This window comes from Cyanistes caeruleus, chromosome 18 (genome assembly GCF_971803275.1).
Source record: "Cyanistes caeruleus chromosome 18, bCyaCae1.hap1.1, whole genome shotgun sequence".
NCBI lineage: Eukaryota > Metazoa > Chordata > Aves > Passeriformes > Paridae > Cyanistes > Cyanistes caeruleus.
In genome coordinates this window covers 2864866-2886836 of record NC_141718.1, presented here as the reverse complement: position 1 = coordinate 2886836, position 21971 = coordinate 2864866, and the positions used below count along the sequence as shown (strand labels likewise).

General features: G+C 42.6%; 1 protein-coding gene across 7 annotated transcripts in view; it reads left to right on the top strand.

Moving 5' to 3' along the window:
- The window catches only part of KDM2B (lysine demethylase 2B), a 106962-nt gene that overhangs the window by 37701 nt on the left and 47290 nt on the right, over positions 1-21971 (top strand). For all 7 annotated transcript variants that reach the window (XM_086855359.1, XM_086855360.1, XM_086855358.1 and 4 more), the window contains 2 exons: positions 9285-9400; positions 15453-15579. In XM_086855359.1, the coding sequence (XP_086711485.1) occupies positions 9285-9400; positions 15453-15579 (243 nt within the window). The remainder of the gene's footprint in view (positions 1-9284; positions 9401-15452; positions 15580-21971) is intronic.

Genomic DNA, 21971 nt, shown 5'->3' with positions numbered 1-21971 from the left:
AATGTGCTGTTAGTGTTTGAACTGGGTGTTTGAGTGTGGCTGTGCTGTTTGCTTAGATCCCATTACTGCATCTTCTATTTATCTCCATCCTCCTGTGAAAAGCCTCCTACAAGTAAGACTTTCTGTATGTCAGTTTAGTCATGTTCAGCAGCTGGAACATTGCAGGTTGTGGGAGCTTGGACAGGACACAGCTGTAACATGGTGGCTGACACAAAGTGATTCCAAATGGGTTTTTGACTGTAGTTTCTGTTTTCTTAGGAAAGCCCCAAGTACAGAAATGCCAATACCTCAGACATTTTAGGCTCCATGCCAGATTTGAAAGGCATTTATGAATAATTTCTCTGTAAGCACCTCATAGATTCAAGAGTTTTTGCTCTGCTGTATTTTGTTTAGGAAACTTATTTGCAAATCTCTTATTTGTGTGAAAGGGCATTATTTCTGCCTTTGTTTTAAGAGTATGGAAATGCCTAATTAAAGGCTGTTCCAGGTCAGTGAATTGAGCACAGCTGTGTAAAACAGGTCAATTCCTGTGACCTCTTTGCTCTGGTTTGTGCACATATCATGTTAGTTAATGTTTGAAAGTGGTTTTTATGTGCTTTAGAAGTGTTCTTAGTGTTTAGATTCTGTTTATGGGTGTCTGTAAAACCAGCGTGTCCTGTATTTTCAATTGAGCCTGATAAACCCTTGACCAGCTTCAACTCATCCATGAGGAAATACCTTCTAATTACAGGTTTGGTCACAGAAAGTGTAGAGGAATTAGTGCTCAGCTGGGCTGTGAATGGGGATTTCAGCAAGGGACCTTTCACATAAAATACCCTGCTCTGCTCCTGCTTTCAAGTAATTTTTGGGAGAAATGCAGTTCTACCATAGCACTGTGAGAGTGAAGTAGGTGGAGAAGACTGTAAGAAGAAAAGTGAGGCAGTGAAATCACAGACTGCTGAGAAATGGAAGGTTTGTCTGAGAATCTGGGATCAGCAGTAGATCCAGTAAATCCCCGAAAGTACAAACCACTTGGACAAGAATGGGGATCATTCTTAGGGAAGGCATAATTATAGTGCTCACCAGGGCCTCAGGGTATTTTCCTCTGCATCACTGCCATCATCCTTTCAGGATTAAGTTTAAGCCAGTAGATTTTTACTGGTGGTTGTATGCCCTGCAGAGCACTGAGAGTGTGATCCCAGCTGTGGTATCAAGGAGGAATTGAGTCCAATATTGCCAGCAAAGTGAGTTGTTATGGGCCAAGGTGCATTTTTCAGCTTTTTAGGAGTTCCTCCTAAATTTCAGGAGGGGGAGAGTAAACTGGGAATCTGAGGGATACTCTTGTAGGAGCCCAGCTGTACCCTGGTGTTTCCATGGAGGTTTATAGCCAGAGTAGATTCAAGATGTTTGACCAACTGAAGCTTCAAGAGGGGAGGAACTACCAGTGTCAGGGAATGATTTTTAAAACTTTTTTCTGTAGAACTCAAAACTGTTGTTTTTCTAGGATGGGAGCAAACTTTTCCTTATCCAGGAAAAGTGCTGTGGCCCCAGGATATTTACACTGTGTATATTACCATGGACAGAGTTTAATATGTAAAGTTTTCATATGGTAAACATTCACCACAGATGAAATCTGGTTAAGGTAACACATCTCAGTCTGGGAGAGTGGACAGGGGATGCTGCCTATCTGACTCACATGCCAAATAAAAGGGAAATTCTTTATAAAGTGTCCTTCAATTGGAAACTGTGATGATCCAGAGAAAAAGCATAATTTCAGTGCTCAGTTATTGTTTCAGTAGGTAAACAACAAAATGTTACCAGTCACAGTCAAATCTAGAGCTTGTCCAGTGCTATTTTATTGCTGTAGTTTTCTTCTGCACCATGTGACAACTCTTCAGGGGGGATGTGTGAAGTGTTTGGAGTCTGCTGTGGTGGTGCTATGGAGTAGTAATTAAGGTTTCTCCCATCACTGTGCTGGGACACACAGAATCAGTGTTTGGGCAGCATCCCTCAGATTTCTGCAGCTCAGGATTTCTGTGGATGCGTATTTTTGGCTTCTACAGGCCAACTGCACTGTTACATCATGTAGCAGAGTTCATGTTCCTCTACAGCCCTTTTGAAATACCACTCCCTAAGTTAATGCCAGTTAACCAGGTTTTGTATCTTCAGTGCTTCTCCCTTTATAAATATTTTCTCCTTTTACATCACTGCATAACTTCACTGGAACCTTTCTCTCGCCTTCTCTTGCCCTTCACCCTTCACTCCAGTCTTTATTCTCTCTAAACTGTCTTTTGCTTCTCTCCTTGCACTTGTTTTCTCAAGTGCATTCATTGATTTCCCTCTCTCTTAGTCTCTGGACACCACATTAGTTCCTCTCATGTTCTCCTAAACATCACTGTTGCAATCTCAAAACTAAGCATACACAAAAATTAATCTTTTTTTTCAATCCACTTGCTCTTTTAAGTCGTAGCCTTGCTGAATATGTAATTTTGGTTGAGTGGTGGACCTCTGACATAGATGTTGTCTTTCTTCTCCTGCTTGCTGTCCTCTACAAGCAAGATTTTTGCCATAATTTGAAATAAGTTAAACGTATTTGCTTTTCTCTCAGTTTTTTGGCAGGCCTCTCTTTCAAAAAATGACCTTTTCTTTCATTCAAGTGTGTATATGTCTGGTGCAGACACTTGTACTTCAGGGGAGTTTGCACATGTAAAATTGGTGCATACAATAGCAGTCAGCTTGTGGTATCTTGTGGAAAATGTGTCTTGCAGTGTTCTTCCTGTTAATCTTGTGAAGTCAGAGAGCAATCAGTGTCTTGAAAAGGTGAACTCCAGCCAGTTCTGGATTGTCACCGATGTTTCTGCCAGAATATGGATAAATTTGGATTTTCTTCTGTTATTGTGAAGACCAATTTTGCTGACCTCCCACGTCATTGCCACACTTGTTGTGGATACAAGTTGCTTCCAGGGTTTGCAGTGATTGGTCTCAGAAAATTTGCAAATATCCTGGTTTTGGTTCCTTTGGGAGGAGATGGCTGATGCTGCCAAGGATTGCTCTGTCATCCTCTCTTTCTTACAGCCTTTTTCTGAGCTTCTGTCACTGGTCAGAGGCAGGGGGCTCATGAGCAGCTGTGGGCTTGGGTTGGGTCTTCTGATCTTACCATAGGCTTTTCAAATCTATAGCTTTCATGTGAGTCCATGAGGTGAGAAGTTGGGCTGCCATTACATACCACAGAATACTTCTGCAGTGCTAATTTATTCAACATTCCTTCAATCAAAATCCAGACATGGTAACCTGCTATCAACTGGATGATGTTCCTTTCTGGTTCTTCTTCAAACTTCTCATGTTGCTGCATGCAATTTTGTAACAGTTGTGTTTCACCTGGGAGCTGGCAGTGTTCCATGAGGAGTAAGCTGTTTGTTTTACTTTATTTTTCTTATGTTCTCTGTACTGCATTTCAGGGCCTTTGGCATGGAAACATGCTGTTAAAGTCTCTCTTAATTATTGTGGTAACCTGAGAGTCCTCCAGAGTTCTTGTCTCCAGTCAAAAGCAGAAATAATGACCTTTCTCAGATGAATGTTTTTGGGAAGGAGAGTGGACAGAAAGAGATGCTCTGTGTGGACTGCAGGCAGCTATTTGCAGGGATTCAAAGTGTTTCAGATGCTGTCTCAGTGGTTATCAGTGGGATTTTGCCTATTAGGAGTGTGTGGTCCTGGGTCACCTCTGCTGTGCCAGTGAGAGTTTGATGGATTATTGTGTGATGGGGCCAGAAGGTGGCACGTAGCCCTTACAGCAGGGAGAATGACAGGCTATTAAAATCTGGCTGGTACATTTTTTTTGCAGGGTGTTGTGTTAGGGCTGCAGAGCTGCCTGGCTATTTTTGGTTGCTGTTTAGCTTTTCCCATTCTGTGAGCTTCCACTGACATTAATGGAATCTCTATGCCTGGAACCTCAGGGACCACATGAAGAATATTGGTGGAGAGGATCAAAGAGGAGAGGCTTTTTGCCTTGAGTGTCTGCTTTCAGATGGAAGGTGACAGCAGGATGTTGGATTTTTGGTTCTGTACCTAATGCCAAGCTCTGCCTCGTTCTTAAAAACAATTTAAGATTGAGAGTTGCTGTATTACTTGTAATACTGGGGCAGAATTAGTAAATTTTTAACTTTAAAAATGTAAACATGATCTTTCTTTAATAGATTTGGTTGTGGGCACTGTTATGATGCAGTCATTCTTTTGAGATTTGCTAGCAGTGCCCACTCTCGGGTTTTCTCTTTAGTCACTTTTTATTTTTGAGACATATGTATTTCATCTTTTCCACACGAAGTTGCTGTAGAATTGCAGGAAAATCTGTGGCGACTTCTATATCACAAGGCAAAATATCAGTTTAGTTACTAATGGAAACAGATGCACCATGCTTTTGGCTTGGAGCTTGTAGGCTGTTTGCCCCATAGCTTTGTAAGTTAATATTCTTTTTCATTATTCTCAGATGGATGATTGCATCCTTGAGTAGGAATTTGCAGCCCACTGAAACCTTCCAACAAGTTTGCAATGTTTAATAATACTTGTTTTATAAAATTCAAAAGATAATGAGATCATATCTTTCTTTTAACTGTTCAGAAAAAATGTTTGTTACTGTTAATTTTACCTTCTTGATTTACTAGAGATGATAACATCTAAATATTCGAGTGTATCTTAGGAGTGGTGGAATAATTCATAACTGTGAATCAGCTGAGAGCATTTCTGAGTCTCCTGAATAGAATTCCTGCTCACTGTTGGCTTGGCTTCATACACTAGGATTGTTTTGGGAAGGAAAAAGCACTTATTGATCGCCAGGAGCTGAAATAAAAACCATCAACTTCAGAAAAACCATAAGTGGAAGGACTTCTTATTGAGGCTTGACATGAGGGCTGTGAGCAGTGACTGTGCAGTGTCTGTACTCCCAAATCCATTTATCCCATGTGGCTGAGCCTGTGGTGGGCAGGACTGGGCAGTGGCTTCACCCACGGGGAAGAATCTTCCTAGTTCATCACTGGTCCTCAAAGCCACACAGTCAATGTCCTCCTCTCATCTGTAGGATTTAATTGTAGCTTTAGGTAATATTTAGCAGGTGCTTTTGTTCGTGGCTTTCAGACAAAAATTAACAATTTCTTGTTCCGCTGACCTTTGACTCTCAGTCCTTATTCCAGTTGTTCTGATATTATTCCAGTGGGGTTTTTTAACATTAAGGATGGAATTAAATTTTTGGCATTTTTTTCTGGTTTTGAGACAATTACCAAGAGGTGAGAGGTTATCTCCTGTCTTGCACAAAGCCATGAAAGGCAGAGGGTTGTGCAGCAGTTGCAGGGTTTGTGTGAGCAGCTCAAAGCAGTCACTGAGGAGAGAACTGATGAACTCACTCCAGAGGTGTTGGGATTGGAGGCAGTGGCAAGTTTGTGTTGAGAGAGCTGGAAGTCAGACACACAGAAACAGACATGCCAGGCTGTTCAGCACAGGTGACATGATCTAAAATGTCAACAGACCTTCAGTTCATCCAGCAAAATATAACAGCACAGGTGAAGATGAGGCAAGGGTGTGGTGGATGACATTAAAGCAAATCCTTTGGCTGTCCTTTTTTCTTATCCATATGTGCAGCACCTCCTATTCTGGAGGTTTGTGTTCCCCTTTAAAAACCGTGGTAGTTGGGGAGCTGACAAGATGGGTGTTTTTGTTTGCAAATGGTCACAATGAACATTCTTCCTCCTCAGTTTATTTCTGAGTCGTGCTGTAGCTAAGCTGTGGGAATGGATTGAATGTGCCATCCAAGCTTCTCTTTTCTCAGAGCTCATTTCCACAATACGTTACCCTGATGGAAACTGTTTCCTGTTTTCTGCTCATCTCTCTTTCCTCCTACTTCTACTTTTCTGCTGCTGACCTCCAGTTTTTCTCCATACACAGTCTGGTTAATATTAGAACAAGAGATTTTCATGTCGGCTTTTTTTCCTCTGTAACATCTGTGCCAGTCTTGCTGGGATTTTGTACCTTGTCAGTTTTTCCATCTTTTTTGTCTAACCTTGCCCATTCTGTCCTGTGTCCCTGGAATCCACCCCTTGGTGCTCACACCTCTGCAGTTTCAGTTATGCACGTACGTTCCTCAGGCAAGTGGCAGCTATTTTGGGATGCAGTGTGACTGAAATGCTGCACAGCTGAGTGGCCAAAATCTATTTTATGCACAGGTGACTCCTCTGACAGGCTGTGTCCTGCAGAGGGGCTGAGCTGGATGCTGCCTGTGGGAGCACATGAGCTGCAGGGAATCTGGGATTCCCCAGGACTGAGCTGTGTGCCCAACTCAGCACTTCAGCAGCGAGGGGATCGTACCCACAGGCATCATCTCAACCTATCTCAGAGCTGTGCCTGGAAATCATCCCTGCCTTGGCAGGGGTAACAACTTGACTTCCCAGGACTTTATAGTCGATGGTTTTGGTGTTTGGTCTCTTGTTTATTTTTGTTTTCCCAATCCTGATGGATTTTAGTGCTGTGTTATTAAAGGGTTTTGCTACTGAAAACTGTGTCATTAACATTTTCAGTCTTGTTATTAGAAATATTTGCATCTTGAAGGACCTAGTGGTCAGTTAATTCAGCAACTGGGAGCTGAAGGTACTAATTTCTTGTAAGATGTTTAGTCCTGGATTATAAATGCAAGTAAGGAATTAAAGACCTATTCCACTGAACCAGAGGTTCTTTCAGATACTTTAGAGAAGATTTTCAGTTTGTACTGTACCAGCTCTGCAAGAATAGATGTCTGAAACTGTACTTGTGTTCATTATTCTTTCTGTTGAGGGTTTGTCATGTCTGGAGCACCATTTGTTGGAGCATTGGCTCAAGCCAGTGATAGATCCTTCCGCACTTCTCCCAAAAATACTGGGACTACTACCAAGAAAGTCTAGCAGTTATTAACACAAAAACTCTTGGCATGGGGGTAGAGTTGTGAAGTCAGGGAAGGTGTGATGAGAGACCCAAAGGGCAATGAAACAATTTTACTGAGGAAATACAATTTGTAGGGGAAGGCTACTGTGTGGTTTCAGTGGAAGCACCCACTCAAAGAACAACTGCATTGATGTGATTTAATTTTATTGATTATTAAATGAAGGGATATCTCCTTTTAACCTTTCAAATAAGTCAAGAATCAGCTCAGTTACTCCTTTTAATTAAGTTGTAAATATTTGATAACAAATTGTATTTTGAATGATGTTGATAATTTCACTAAAATAACAGCTCCACTAAGGCTGGACATTGACACCTGTGCTGAGAGAACTGCTGTGGGAAGTGGTGCTGAGGACTCCTCAGTGTTCTGCTGGTAACTGCCTGGTTCTGAGCTGTTTTCTGCCACCTCTTAATTGTGGGGCTATGAAAGTCATTTCACTTTTTCAGGTTTCAGTTTGTTCATCTCTAAACCTGACAATTAAGGTGGATTATCACGCAAACCAAGCCTGTGTTTCAGCACCCAGCCAATAAGTTGGTTCTGGGGACCCAGATTTGCCTCAGTGCATGGTTTCCATTCTTTCCCCCAACCACAGAAATCTTTGTTTACCCAGTGGGAGCAGTGGCCCCAACTTCCCTGACCTTGGATCTGTTTTCCTTCCCAAAGATTAGGATGAGGATCATTTCTTTTTCTAGTAGTTTGCACTTAGTACAGACTGATGTATTTTGTGTGAGGTGCTGAACTACTTCAGCTGTGAATTATTTATAGTGTTGATGTGTGCAGATGTCACCCTACCCTTACATGAAAAAAAAAAATTCCTCTCTAGATGATCTTGATTTAGAAGTAATAAACATGGTGGATCACTGTAACTGAAATTATACTGACCAGAGAAGGAAAGATGGAATAAGTCCGAGAGCTGCCAGAGCCATGAGCCACCCACTGTTTTATATGCATCACATTTAGTGTGTGGAGTCAGACCTGTAAATTGACTGAAACCTGGAACAGGCTGCCCAGAGGGGCTGTGGAGTCTTCATCCCAGGAGATACCAAGGAGCCATCTGGACACAGTTCTGTGCAGCTGGCTCTGGGTGGTCATGGGGGCCGGACCTCCAGAGGTTCCTTCCAGAGTGATGGGCTTGTGTTTCCTGGGAGAAAATTCTAGTGCTGATTTCCTTTCCTTCCTATCACTCTCCCACCAACACGCCCTTAAATGAAAGATCCAGTCCTGCCATCTGCTGTGGCTCAAGGACTTCCCAGATAGAGCTTTGCAGGCCTTTATGGTTGAAAAATTGTTGTGGAGGAGCACTTTTGTGGCTGCTGGCTGGAAAGCCCTCTAGGCTGAATGGTATTTTCCTGCTCCCTCACTGATCTGGAAGTGAGGGAAAGCTGCCACAGCTTTAATGGAAAGTACTGCACAGTCAGGAGAAAATTGACTGCCCCCCATGTTGCTTTGCTGTCTGCTGGTTTATAAATTGTAATGCTTTTCATTAAAAAAGAAGAGGGAAAAAAGTGTCAGGTCTCTGTGGGTCCCAGATCATTAGCAGGATCAATTCCTTTTTCACTGCAGAGATCAGAGGCTACAGTCTTGCATAGCCAGAGCTTCAGCTCCTGACAGACCAAGCAAACAATGCAGAGGCAGAAGAGCTGGTGTGTGGCTGCCTGAATTGCTGTGCCTGGATTTTCGTTGTGATAGAAGATTCTTTGGAGCCTGTGAAATTAATTCAGTCTCTTGCAGGATTGGGTCAGAACAGTCTCATCAGCTCCAGTACCAGAAATGTTAAATCCCTTAACTTGAGGTTTGAAGTGAAAACAATTTCTCAGTTCCTTCAGGAAGTTGATCGTAGGTGATGAAACTTTCACCTCTGAAGGAGGGCTGGTCATAATTTGAATCTTTTACGTCTGAAGGTGTGTTCTGGTGCTGGTGTGAAGGAAGTTTGGTGTGCCTCAGTCCAGTTACTCAACCCTTGGCCCACCACCACTGCTGACATGGTTTGCAGCCATGCTGGAGGTGCCAGTCTGAGAACCAAGTGTATGGAACAGACTGAATTTACTTCTTAGTCATGGACGTGGTTGAGTCATAAACTTGCGTGTGCTCAGTAAACACTGTAAGTGTTGGGTGAATAAATAGAAGGACTGATTTCCAGAGGGTTGTAAGACTGCACACCACAAGGTGCCTTTCTGCTATGACTAGACCTGAAGTGTGGCTGTGAGCATCCCATTTAACCTCTCACTGCTTTAACCTCTCATCCCCAGCACAGTGGGATTCAGGGGGTTGTTAACATTTGATTATAAATTGCTCTATAATGCTACGTAGCACGAGGCATTCTCAGTTCTTTGCTTTCCCTCTCTAGGGTGGATACACGCGGTTTATACTCCAGTAGATTCTCTGGTGTTTGGTGGAAATATCCTGCATAGCTTTAATGTTCCCATGCAGCTTCGCATCTATGAAATTGAGGACAGAACAAGGGTAAGGATACTCGATTCTCTTTTTAACTGAGCAGTTCTTTGTGACTATGATCTGTCATAGTCTCTCCCTCGTATTCCCTTCTGACAAACAACAACTGACGGGATCTCCGTGTCAGAGTCGTTGAAACAAGAGGTAAACATGAAGTAATGAGACTTTCAAATGTTGGTTATTTTTAGTGGGATTTACTCATATGCTTCCCACAGATGTGTCCCTTCTGTGTCTTTTGTCTGCCTGTTAAACTTTGATAAAACACCTTCCCTTTTGCACAGAAACATATTGCACTTTACAGACCTTTGTACCAGTATTTCTGGTAACCCTCTGCTTATCACCTCTCCGTGCACACCTGGGGTGGATGCCTGATCCTGGGGAATTGATGGCACTGGGCTGGTTCTGCTGTCCACAGCTGAATTGACAAAGCTGTGCAGAAGTTGTGTATGAAATTATCTTCTGTAATTGGCAGTCAGTGACTTGATACCATGCAAGAATTCCTTGGAATGGAGAGTCTGGGGTGGGACATTGATCTGAACATTGAGATGTTCATCTGGCTGTAGGACCAACCTGAGGGGAAGGCTGGGGGAGGTTTCTGTGCCACCTCTTTGTTGGGAGTGACAGTTTTATCCTTGGTTAATAAACAGGGCACCTACTCATCATATCCTTTGAGTTTCAAAAAACAGCAGGATCTGAAGGAAGTGACTATTTTAGCAGGTTGTTAAATAACCTGTGCAAGGCCATTGTGGCATTGTTCGCTGTTGTTCACCCCTTCAAGAGGGCACAAATCTCGCTCCAAGTTGGCTTTTACCCCAAATTGCTTTCTTTGCAGTGAGAGTGCATAGGCCTGAAGAAAATACAAATTGTTTTGAAGTACATCTCTGACTCAATGGGAGTGAGGTGTCCTCCCCCCAGCCTCCCTGGCTTCCCAGCAGGTACAAGGCCTGGTAATCTTCATATTGCAAAACAGTGGTGGGAGCAGTGGGTTTCCTGGAGTGACTTTAATGAAGAAAGGCAGGAAAAAGGAATTCTTAGTGGAACAGAGATGAAGACAAAAGCTGAAATTTAGGGGAAATTAGAACAGAGGAGTGTGGCAAAGAGCAGAAGTCGAGGTAGAGACGAGTGGATTCAGCCTGGCTTGGAACAGGTGAGAGTGTCAAGTGTCTTGAGAAAGTGCCAGAGGATTTGGAAGGAAAGTTACAGTGACAGAGGCAGGAAGGGGCTCACCTGGCAGAGGTGCTGGGCACAGGAAGGTTTCCAGAGGGACTGTAAATAAGAACCAGCAATACATGCTGGGAGTGCACTGCAGGTGTGCAGGGAGGGTGTGTTGCCGCTGAGAAGGATGTTTGCACAGGCAGCTCACATGGAGAATGGAGAAGGGGAGGCTGGGAGGGAGGATCAATGCCAGAAATGAGTTATTTCCATTGAAGTCTTTGGGGAAGATGGGCAGGAAACCTCTTTTTTCCTTAAGTAGTATAAAAACTGACATTTGTTCACACAGGACTTGAGCTACCCAAGATCACATACCTTGGGTTGTAGCTGCTCAGCTGTGCTTCATGTCTGGCCCTTCTCATTGGGAAGCTGGGTGCAGCTTTGATTTTCTAAGCTTTTTATGCCAGCAGGCAAAACTCCTTATAACAGTCAAATATTTTGGTAACTTCTAGGAACTAACCAGCCAGTTACACAGAAATGTTTTTTAAAATTCACTGGCTCCCTAATCCTGTGAGGAGGATCTGAGAGTTGGGTATCTGCATCTTGAAAAGTGTTCTGTCACCATTAAAGGGATACTGCAATATTTTGAAATCCCAAATCAGACCTTTGTTCCAGTCATTTTTTGTTTAAATTTTCTTTGAAGTCTGTGTAGTTCTTTATAATTTTCTTTGCAAAAGTACTGGAGTGTTTTAAAAAAGACCAATGAAAGCCAACAGCCCAGAATATCCACGACTTCACAGAAGGAATTTCAGCACTTGGATGTTGCTGTGTGCTGGCAACGTGTTACGCACAGGCTGTACCTGTGCTCACAAACTTGTGCTCGTGGGCAGATGTATAAAATCAGAACTGTGTGAACAGTTGAAGAATAGCAAGAATTTCTGGACAGAAACAAAATAGAAGCTGTGCAGCTAAGGCATACAGAAGTTTGATACAAGGCAGGAAAATCAATACTGTGATTTAGAAATAATAACACTCCCCCCTCCCAAACTAAAAATATCATGCAGGAATCTTGAAGGGGAAATGGTTTCAAAACAGGATTCTGGTGTGTACTACATTATTTGCTTTGTCAATCAAATTTTGTCATTTCTTTGTTGAAATAATTCCATTCATTCACTGGCTGGTCTGGCAGACTCAGTACAGTGTATTTCACCCAAATTTGCCAGTGTGAGCATACTGCAAATGAGTTTCTCATCAGTATTGATCTTTCCATTGTGTATGGCACAGAAGTAAATTACATGATGTGATTGACAAAGTAATTTGCCACACTAAAATCAAAGTGTAATACAGGTGTGCTTCCCCTCTTCATTTTGCACAGAGCAATTTTATGGAGGTTTCACTGTGTTTAAACCTGCTATGTAATGTTTAATCATCTTTGATTGCTGATATTCAAAGTCATTTTTATGCTAGGTGTAGTTGTTATTGTCTTAGCTCAGACAAGAATAAATACAGGGTTGAAATGGTAATGCTGATTTACAGCCTGATAAAATTGCCTAGTTTATATACTTGTCATGCTTATTCTAGCTTAATTCCTCATACCCCTGGGAGACTTTTTAAGAGGTTGTAGCCATTTAAAAATAGTTTTAAGGAGTAATAAAAAACATGTCTATTGTTGGAAATAGCTCCTAATGTGCAATTGAGGTAAACAAATATTCTCCAGCCTTCCAATTCGTAGAGACTCTCATTTTGCAGCCTGGCTTTCCTGGAGGCCAATTAACAGCCAGTCAAACAGGCCAAGCTGTTTAGCTCTCTGCAAGCCCAGCTTGAGGAACTGCAGAGCAGGATGCCATGCAGGGATTCATCATTTGGCATAGGGGTGATACAGCTCTCTAGTATTGAAGAGGAAGAATGTGTCAAACTTACCCCAAATTCATGTAAATTTAACTGCCTTAAAATATTGGAAGTGGTGGGAACAAGGGCACTCTGAATATATACGTAAGGTGGTCACTCACAGATGATGGTGTTTGCTATTCACTTGGTTTTCTGGAATGTAAGATAGCATTTAAGTGGCTAGATTAATTATTTTGTAAATAATCATAAACTGCTTTCCAATATTGTGATTAGATTGATTAAACACAAGTGGAGTTTGTAATGATTTTAATGGGCATTGTGGAAGAGATTATTACTTTTCTCAGGAAAACGTGTGTCTTACTTGCTTAGGGTTTTTGTTTTGTTTTTGGAGGGGTATATAAATCTCTAAAATAATTTCACTTTGAACTGAAGAAATGAATCATATTCCAGAGAGGATTTTTTTCTTGCTGTACTGGAATAATTTTTTTTTTTTTTCAGTGGATTGTAAATTATTAATCACAGAAGTTAGAGCTGGAAATGACTATTAGATGATCCAGTGTATTTCCCTGCTGGTGGGGAATTCAGTCCTCTGGCTGTGTCTGTATCAGATATTACACTTCGAACTCATCATAGAACATTTTTAATTTTTTTCCTTCTTTCTCTTATTCCTCCTCCCCTGCCCGTAAGGGTTCATTTGCCTATGAGTGTACAATGGAAAGAGTATGGCCATGCACATAATGCAGTTCACATCCATTATAATTAATAAATGTTCAGGGATATCATAAAGAGCATATTCCTCTATACTTTTCCATAAGGCAAACTTAGAAAGTTTTTAAAGCACTGTTTGAGTCTCTTTACTGGCAGAAGGCCCTGTAGATCTCTGCACAGAATCTCTATCTACAGATGGCAGAGAGAGCTCTTCCTTCTGAAGGTTTGTAAAAGCAAAGCCTTCTCGGGCAAACAGTGGATTACAGAGGCATGGAGGGATTTGCTGTGGGTTGGAACATTGATAGTGAGGCAATTAGGAACTCAAATTGAATATTAAAGATTGATATACATAATGGGAGCACTGCATGCATTACTGCCTTGTCTTTCACATTGAATTAACATTGGTAACAACTAAATTTGGTGAAGCTCAGAATCTGTCAACAAATGTTGAGCAATGATGTCTTTAATATTCCCAGGCATGTGGCTGAAAACCTTTTGAAGGCTGAGGGGTGGAAGGCGGCTTCCTGTTTGTAAGTCAATTCTTTGCAAATTTTGTTTCCTGCAGTGCTCTCTTGGAAAAATTTGAGTTCCTTTATTAGAGTATATTTTAGCATGGATAATTTCCCCTGTGTTCCCTAATAGTCATAAGTGACTTGATCTCTTCTCTATGACAAATAACTAAACTAAAGGAAAATTTTTTTTCAATGCAAAAAGGCCCTGGGGTTAAATGTTCTCACATTTAGGGGGTTGTTGTTTGGCTGGTTGGTTTTATTTTCCCTTTTCTTTTTTCTCTTCTTTTTTTTGGTATGTGTGCTTTGTAACAAACCATGCAGGGAAACATTTGGAAAGGTGCAGCAGTGCTGGATGCATGACCTGTAGCAGCAAGCAGTTCAGATTTGCCAGCAGTATTTGTGTTGAATTTAAGGGATTTTAACTTCTGGGAATTGCCAGGGAGTATTTAATCCTACACTGTGATACATCTAGTGTGACAATACAGTATATTTCCCCTTTGTTACATTTTGTTTTACTGCTAAGAGTGTTTGCATTTCCTGTGCCCTGGGAACAGAGGCAAGTTCTTTGGCTGTCCACCTTGGGGACAGGTTTCAAATCTGGGCATTCCAGTAAGTCACTGATCTGCTCAAGTGGATGCTTTGATCACCACGCAGGTGTTTTGGGCAGTGCCTGCTTTGCAGAGCTGAGTCTGAGTTTGCAGGTGCTGGGTTAGTGGTTCTGTTTAGACTTTGGGCTTTTGGCTGATCTGTGGTGGGTGGTGCTTTGGTTTTCTTTTCTGAGATAATGCTCCTTTCTGATGCAGTCCAGCTTTTCACTAAAAATGGGTGTCCACCTGTGGGCTTAGGGAGCAGTGAGTATGCAGAGAATGTTTTAAAGCAGCTCCTGTAATCCCAGTGCAGTGCATGCACGTGAGCCTGCAAAATGCAGATTTCTGTGCCACCAGGAGAAAGAGGTGTACAGTGTAAGTACAAGTGCATGCAAGATGCATGGCATCCATTTTTAACAAATCAAAACAAGTACACATATCTTCCTGCATTTTAGGAGCTTCCCAGATCCTTCTGTGGTACAGCGACTTTCTACAGATAGAAATCTATGTTGGAAAGGAAGGAAACCCTCTTTGTTTTCTTTTGTATCTGAAATACTCTCACAAATAACTAGGGTTGGAAAATTCAGCTTTTTGTGTGAGAACAACAGGTCTGAGATGTAAGAAAAGGTACACAGCTTGACAGGATCTTTTGTCAAAATCCTGCTCTTCTATTCTACTCTTTTTGTGGCAAAAGCTGACTTGCTACCAAAAGGTGAACCACATAAGGGATTTTTACTTTAGTGTGTAATTATAGAGAATTTGTGTTTTCATTTCTTTAATTAAATTGTTGAGACAACCACAAATGAAAAATATTAATTTCCTGCTTGACTCATTTTAGGTAATGTTGCCATTTTGATAAAAATCCTCTGATAATGTTTAGGAGATGAAAACCCACGCCTTTATTTTAAGTTTTAGTGACTAGCATCTGTATGTGACCACCCTATGTTTATACAGCAGGTAAATAATTCTGTAGGGGCCATCCATCAGTTTCATGATTTCACAAGAACACAAACCCTCTCCTCTCCCACCACCCCAAGAGGATACAAATTAGTGAACCAAGAAATGATGCTGTCGTGGCAGGCAGGCTGGCTCCTCATTCCGTATGCTGGAGGCATTCAGCTCCCTGCTCCCACCCTCTCCCCTCCCCCTCCTCACACTGTTTGTGCTCTTGATAACACGATGGGAATGATGACTGGCCCTTGTGCTGCAAACTTCTCTCCCTTCCCCATGCACTGACAGTGTTGATCTTGCTTCCAGGTGCACGCCAAATTCCGGTATCCTTTCTACTATGAAATGTGCTGGTATGTTCTGGAGAGATACGTGTCCTGTGTGACCCAGCGCTGCCACCTCAGCAAAGAGTACCAGAAAGAATCAATGTTAATTGGTGAGTGAATCCTTTGAGTGCAGATTCAGAACTGATGCTGGCACCTCAGGCTAGCTGCTGCTTTGGTTTCTGCAAAGCAGATTATAAATTGAACAGGAGAACTGGAGAAATTCTAATGAACTGTTTCTTTATTTTGGGGTTGGGAAGATTTTTGACTCTTAAGCATTTCCATGAAGTACCAACCTACTTTGAATTGTATTTACTGAACATTCCCTTAGCAAGTGGATCCCAGGAACGTAATTTCTGGGTGTGTTCGTTCCTGCTGGTTTCAGTAATGTTGGTGTTGGGATGATCTGCCAAAGAGTTGAGGATTTACTGCCATGTTCAGCACAGTACCTCAGTAGCCAGAAATGTGTGTATTGCAGATGTGCTCTGATGGGGTGGATATTTTGTCCTTTTGTAGAGCAGCTCCTCTACAGAACACGTGGTCACCAAAACTTCCTTTTTTCTCTTCTGTTTTCCTTAAATTCTCCTGTAATTCTCTGGTGACTGAGTTGTAGTTCTGCAGAAAAACAAGCCCAAGAAAACACCTACACAAATCTCCAATATCTGTAACCCAGGTAGAGGGAGGTCAAAGAAACCTTTACAGCAGGAGCTGAAAATGGACCAGAGGAGAGACAGACAGATGTGCCTGAGGCATTACCTTGGCACTGGTGTGAGCTTTGCATCAATGTGTGACAGTTCAATTGTTGCTGTGCTGAACTGCCCTTTTTCCTCCTTTTGATGGAACAAGATGGTGGGCCATGTTCCCTCTGCTTTTAAGCACAAAATAGCTGAAAATAACACAAACACCAGCTAAATCTTAACTTACAGTGTTAAGTGTGTAGGAGGACTAAAGTATTTCTATGCCTCCTACTCTCTGAGGCCACTTGGAGTGAACCTGGCATGGCTGGCACTGCCCCAGGCTCTGGACAAAGGAGGGAAATATTCACCTACAAGCACAATTCTTAGTAGAAGGGATTGAGGAAGTTACGAGCAGGTGTCACTCTCCAGTGAGTTTTACTGACCAAGAATAATTTGACAGAGCTAATAGTCTGTGTAGATAGGCCAGGAGGAATTCCTGGGGTCACTGGGAGTTTGGGTGCTTCACATTTTAGCTCTGAGACCCTGGCCAGAAAGGTTAGTTAAGCAGAAATTCTGTGTCCAGAGGAATTTTTCTCCTACGATCATCCTAGAGGAGGAAAGGGTGAATTAGCCCTTTGGATCAGCTCTTCAGAAAGCAGTGATGAAACTCTGAGAACTGCATTCTTTGGAAAATAAGGAACAATCTCCTGTTGTCTAAACCACTGGCATGGAAAGAGGCTGGTCCTGCAGGCAGGGCAGAGGTGCCAGATCAGCAACATGTAATTTCAGAACAAATTAGATGTGGAGAGTGGATGGTTCAGGATATTGAGATGGGACCTTTTCCAGCTAAAGCACCAGTGTGAATTCCAGCCCAACTCCATAATTACTGATAATGGTCTGGTGATGTGCCTCACAAAATGTGCCTGAGTCCAGTTAGCTGGGAGATATTCCAGTCGTATAAAAGCTCACTAGGAACTATAGATGTCCACTGTCTAGAGGGAACAGGATTGTTTTGCATGACCAAAGACTGCCAGCTCCAAAGGCTTCAGAAAAAGGAGCCAGGCTGGTTGGAAAAGGTTTTGGTGGTGACTTGGTCAGGGTCTTGTGACCTGTGGTGGCTTCAGTTGCTGGCAGAGAGAGATGTATATTTTTGTATTGTCAGAAACTTGGGGTTTTGTTTTTATTTCTTGGCAGAAACTTGACCTTAAAATAATTATTTTAATGTGGGTTGTGGTTCAAAAGACCAGATCTGCTATACTGCTGGATCTTTCACTTTGGCATTTGCCAAATTCAAAGGAGTAAAGGTACATTATTTACCTTTGCAAAGCTGCATTGCTTTGTTCTGTGTGAGTAATGCTGTTTCAAATACATGCTTTGCTTTTCTTTTAACTGGTCTGTGTGCAGCCTCTTAACTGGAATCTCTATGAACTGGAATCTTTGAGTTAAACTGGTTTGTTCTGTGGAGTCTGTATCTTGATACTGTTCACTTGCTGAGGAATGGGTTATCCTAAAGACACCCGTGTTCCAAACCCTACCTCTTTGTTTTTAAGCTTTTCTTCAGAGCTGCAAAGGTCCTCAAATTGTCTCTTCTTTGGGGACTTCTCTATCTGCAAGCAATTTCTTGATTTCCCATGAGGGAGTATCCCTTGACAAAGAATTTCCCATTATTCTCCTTAAAGAATAATGAAGCAAAGTACTTAACTTCTCCTCAAAAACCTCAGTAGATTTAATTGTCTTCTGTCCTTCTTGGTTTAACAAAAAATTCTTCACATCCTTGTATTCATTTTCAGAAATTTCTCTTGAGTAACCTAAATGTTTCTCCCACTTTCAAAAAATAATTTCCTTGACATAGTTTGTTCTAAATGTCTACTTTCTGCCTTTCCTTCTGGGTGCTACAACTGTCTATTTTTTCACTTTTTTTTCTATTTTCACTTCTTTTCGCTTTTTTTCACTATTTTTGAGTTGTGCTGCTTTCTCTCCTTACGTAGCTTCTGGTGCAGTGGTTGCAGTGGATCTCTGAAGTTCAGAAAGTGATTAGAGGAGGACATTGACCAGAGAGAGTGCAGGACACTGCCCACAGTCTCTGGGATTCACAAGGGAGTAGTTTTCATAAAATTCCTGGAGATTCTTTTCTACTGAGTAAAGAAATAAAAAAAAATTTACTGTATTGATAAAGAACATCATTGGAAAACACAGAAAACTGAGTTCATCAGCAGTTGGATTTTAAGGATATCTTTAGACTTTTCATACTGTGTTTTTATAATGTAGTATTTATTTGTTTTGACATGAAGGTTTTTAAATTCAGAGTGACTTTCAAAACATAGTCTGTTCATGAAAGTGTATTTGTGTGATTGTGTTGTGATACCTCTGTCCTGATACTTTTATGCTGCTGTAGCAATTTATATTGTCCAATGTCTCCACTCACAAAACTTCAGACAGGAAAAAACCCCACCTCTTTGGAGGCACAGCTGAAACCTGGAGTCTTCCCACTCCCTAAATAAAAACAGAGTGCAGCTCTAAATGAGGTGGAAGATGATGGCCGTGCCTTCCTCCCCCTTTCCTCAGGCCCAGAATGAATTTCCAGGCCGTGTCGTCTCAGGCAGTGTTGAGGCTGTTCTTTCTCAGATCTTTCCCAGGAGGGCAAACACTCAGGGGAATTCTGGCATGACAGCAACCACGGGCTGCTGTAAAAGCACACAATCTCTTTTTCTCCTTTCTTTTGCTTGTCTCTCTCAACTGGGACATTTGTCCTGCCAGCTGAAATCAGAAGGGAGCCTGTTTGGGTCTCCTACTAGATTTGAACATGCGCTGTTTTTCAGGGTGGATATGTCTTCATTATTTTCACTCTTACCATGAATGAGTCTGTACTGGATGTTTTCAACCACAGCTGACCTTCAGTGAGATGTGGATGTTCAGAGTGAGCTGACAAAGAGTAATTGGGAGAAGATCCTGGGCTATCAGAGACATGCTTTCTCTGTAGCCTGCAGCTTTGAAGATTCCCATTGCTAAAATTTTAACAGGATGGCTCTAACTGTATGTTAAGCCTGATGGATACAGAAAATATGCCCTCAGCACAGTGAAGGAGCCATGTCTCTTTTTTTTTGGCCTCTTCCTCAGGGGATAGAATAGATTTGCTTATGATAGACAGGCACCTGAAGTTTATTGAGTGGTTCCTGTGTGGGGTGCTCCATGCAGTGATACATTTCCAGTATGCTCAGGGTTTTTCTGCTAATGAAAATGTCATTGCTGTCTTTAACAGACTGATAGCAACTGCTGCTCCCAAGTCACAGTGGCAGGGTTTGGAGCTGGGAATGCCAAGTAGACACTACACACTGGACTGCTCTAAAGAGTTCAGAAAGGTTTCATAATTACGTCTGACCCCCATCCCTTTCTTTTAAGTTCTATAATACAGCAAGTTGCTTTTCAGAAAGGAAAGAAACTGTGTATAATTATTCTTGTACAAGTGGATAACTGTGAGGGAAGTTAAGTGGTCTGCCCAGAACCACAGGGAAGTGAACTGTGACAGAAAAGATTTCTAATGCTCTGTCCTGTGGTCAAGTCTGTGCTGCTCCACATCTTCACTGAGCTAGATCACAGACTGGTCTGTATTAGCTGCTGTTATTTGCTCTGAGATGAGGCAGGTGAAGGTCTTTTTGCACTGAGTTGTGTGGGAGGCCAGACTGGATAACCCCTCTGAAACTGGGGTTCAGGTCTGGGATTCATTGGTGCATTGCCTCAGAAGAAGAAACAGTTGAGCTGAGCAGGCACTGTTTCCCACAGAGAGCCTCTATAAACCAGAAACCTCCAAGTCAGTGGAGTCCTGGTAATACAGCGCTTAAAATGCACTTCTCAACAAAGTAAATGCAGATTATGCTTATGTAGGGCCTCAGCTCACAACACAGTAACTCTGTCAGACAGTGTTTTCATTGAAATGAATAAATAAAAATCATGGCATGTTGCATTACAACAAAACACTTGAAAACACAAAATTGAATCTCCCTCACCTTGAAGTTATCCTTCCATTATTGATTTCCTCGGTGCTTTTTTTTTTTTAGATTAGCAGCAGTAGCAGACAGTTGTTGTGTTTTGAGAGCAGCCTGCTCTTAATCCCATGGTGCAGCACCACTGTAATCCCCTGGTGCTCCAGAATAGCCTGGTACACTCCAGGTTAGCAGCAAGCCCTGTGCCCAGGGGGGAAGGTTAGCAAGGCATGAAGTGACTGCCAGGCATGCAGAGAACTGCTTTGGTGGTGGTTGTTTGGGGTAGATGGGAGCTGTTCTTGCCTGTCCATGCCCAGGTGTGGCTGGCACAGCAGGGCAGCCTCGTGCCGACAGCCGGTGGCAGGGACGCGGTGGCAGGGACGCGGTGGCAGGTGGCAGAACGGAATTGCTGGCCCCCCTCCGTGTCTGGCTTCTCCTGGGAACAGACCCCCAGTATGCTCTGGTGCTCCACTCCTCTCCTGCCTTTTGTTTCCATAGATTAGAGCAAGAGACAAAAAGTGGAGATGTCCCTTGGAAGCTTTTTCTCCTCACGCCAGAGCATTACTTGGAGTAAATTATTCACACCTCCATAACGTGATCTCCCTCGTTTTCTTTAGGCCTTATTTATGTCTGTGCTTTGCCCCAGTTACAGCCATTAGTTCCTGTTCAGCAGAGCTACGGCATAGGAGGACAGAAACACGATTTTCTTTGTGCAGATTTATACCACTTTCTGTTAATGACACCGTCCTGGCAGCGTAGGGATGTGGATCTGCTTTCACCCCCTCCTGTTTGATGGCAGATCACTTGCATTTTCTCCCATCGAGGCTGGGCTTTGTGCTTGAGTCAGTTGTAAAACAGCTCACCGAGGTTGTGTGGCTCAGAGAAGGGGACTCCAGCCCTGGATCCGAGAGCCTGGATTCTGATTCCTGGTTTTTCCCTAGATTTGATGTGTGACAATGAGCAAATCGTGCTTTCTCCCAAGCATCTGTTTCCTCAGTTGTAAAATGGGAGAATGACATAAGCTGATTATGTAGCCTTTGAGGTGGGTACGTGTGCTTGCTACTGTGGACAAAGGAAAAAACAGTGTGAAATAAAAGTTGGATAACTGAGTGGGTTTTAAATGTTCTGGTTAAGATATTTTCTAATCCTGTTTATTTTTCTAAGAGAAGCATGGGGGTGTATTAGCACAGAGCAGAGAGGAGGAGCTGCTTTGGAGTGCTGATGCCACCACCTCAGCACACAAAATAATCTCTGAGGCTCTTTTGGAGGGCTGCAGGGGGAAAGTTACCCTGCCCTGTGGATGGAGCTGGCTTTGGCTGCACCCTGCCTTGGTGATAGCTAAGATTTTCTGTAGCTGCCATCTTTTCACAGGCATTTCAGCTTAAACTTGCCTTTCAGGAGTCATTTTATGGCCGCTTTGGTTTTGAGAAAAAATGCAAGCCTGTCTGGAGGAGTAAACTGGCTGGAGATGCTGGATTTTCTGCAGACCCTGTAGCAGCAGCAGCAGCACACTTGCCCTGAGAAGTGTGAGGTGACCAACTCATATTTCTGGGGCAGTAACACACAGAGCTGAGCTGGCCTTGCAGGGTTTTTATTGGGAACTGCAGAGCTGAGCAGCCAGGCAGGCTGAGCAAGCTGAGACACTGCCACTGCCTGTGGCATCTCTGACCAGGGTGTTTGTGACAGGATGGGACAGACTGTGCACAGACAAGGAGCATCTCTGTGATCAGGAGGAATTCTCCAGCTTGGAATTGGGCTCCAGCATTTGTTTTGAACTCCACTGTTAAACAACCGGATGCTGAGCTTTCTCATTAATGTCCATTTAATCCTTCCTTAAGCATGTTTCAC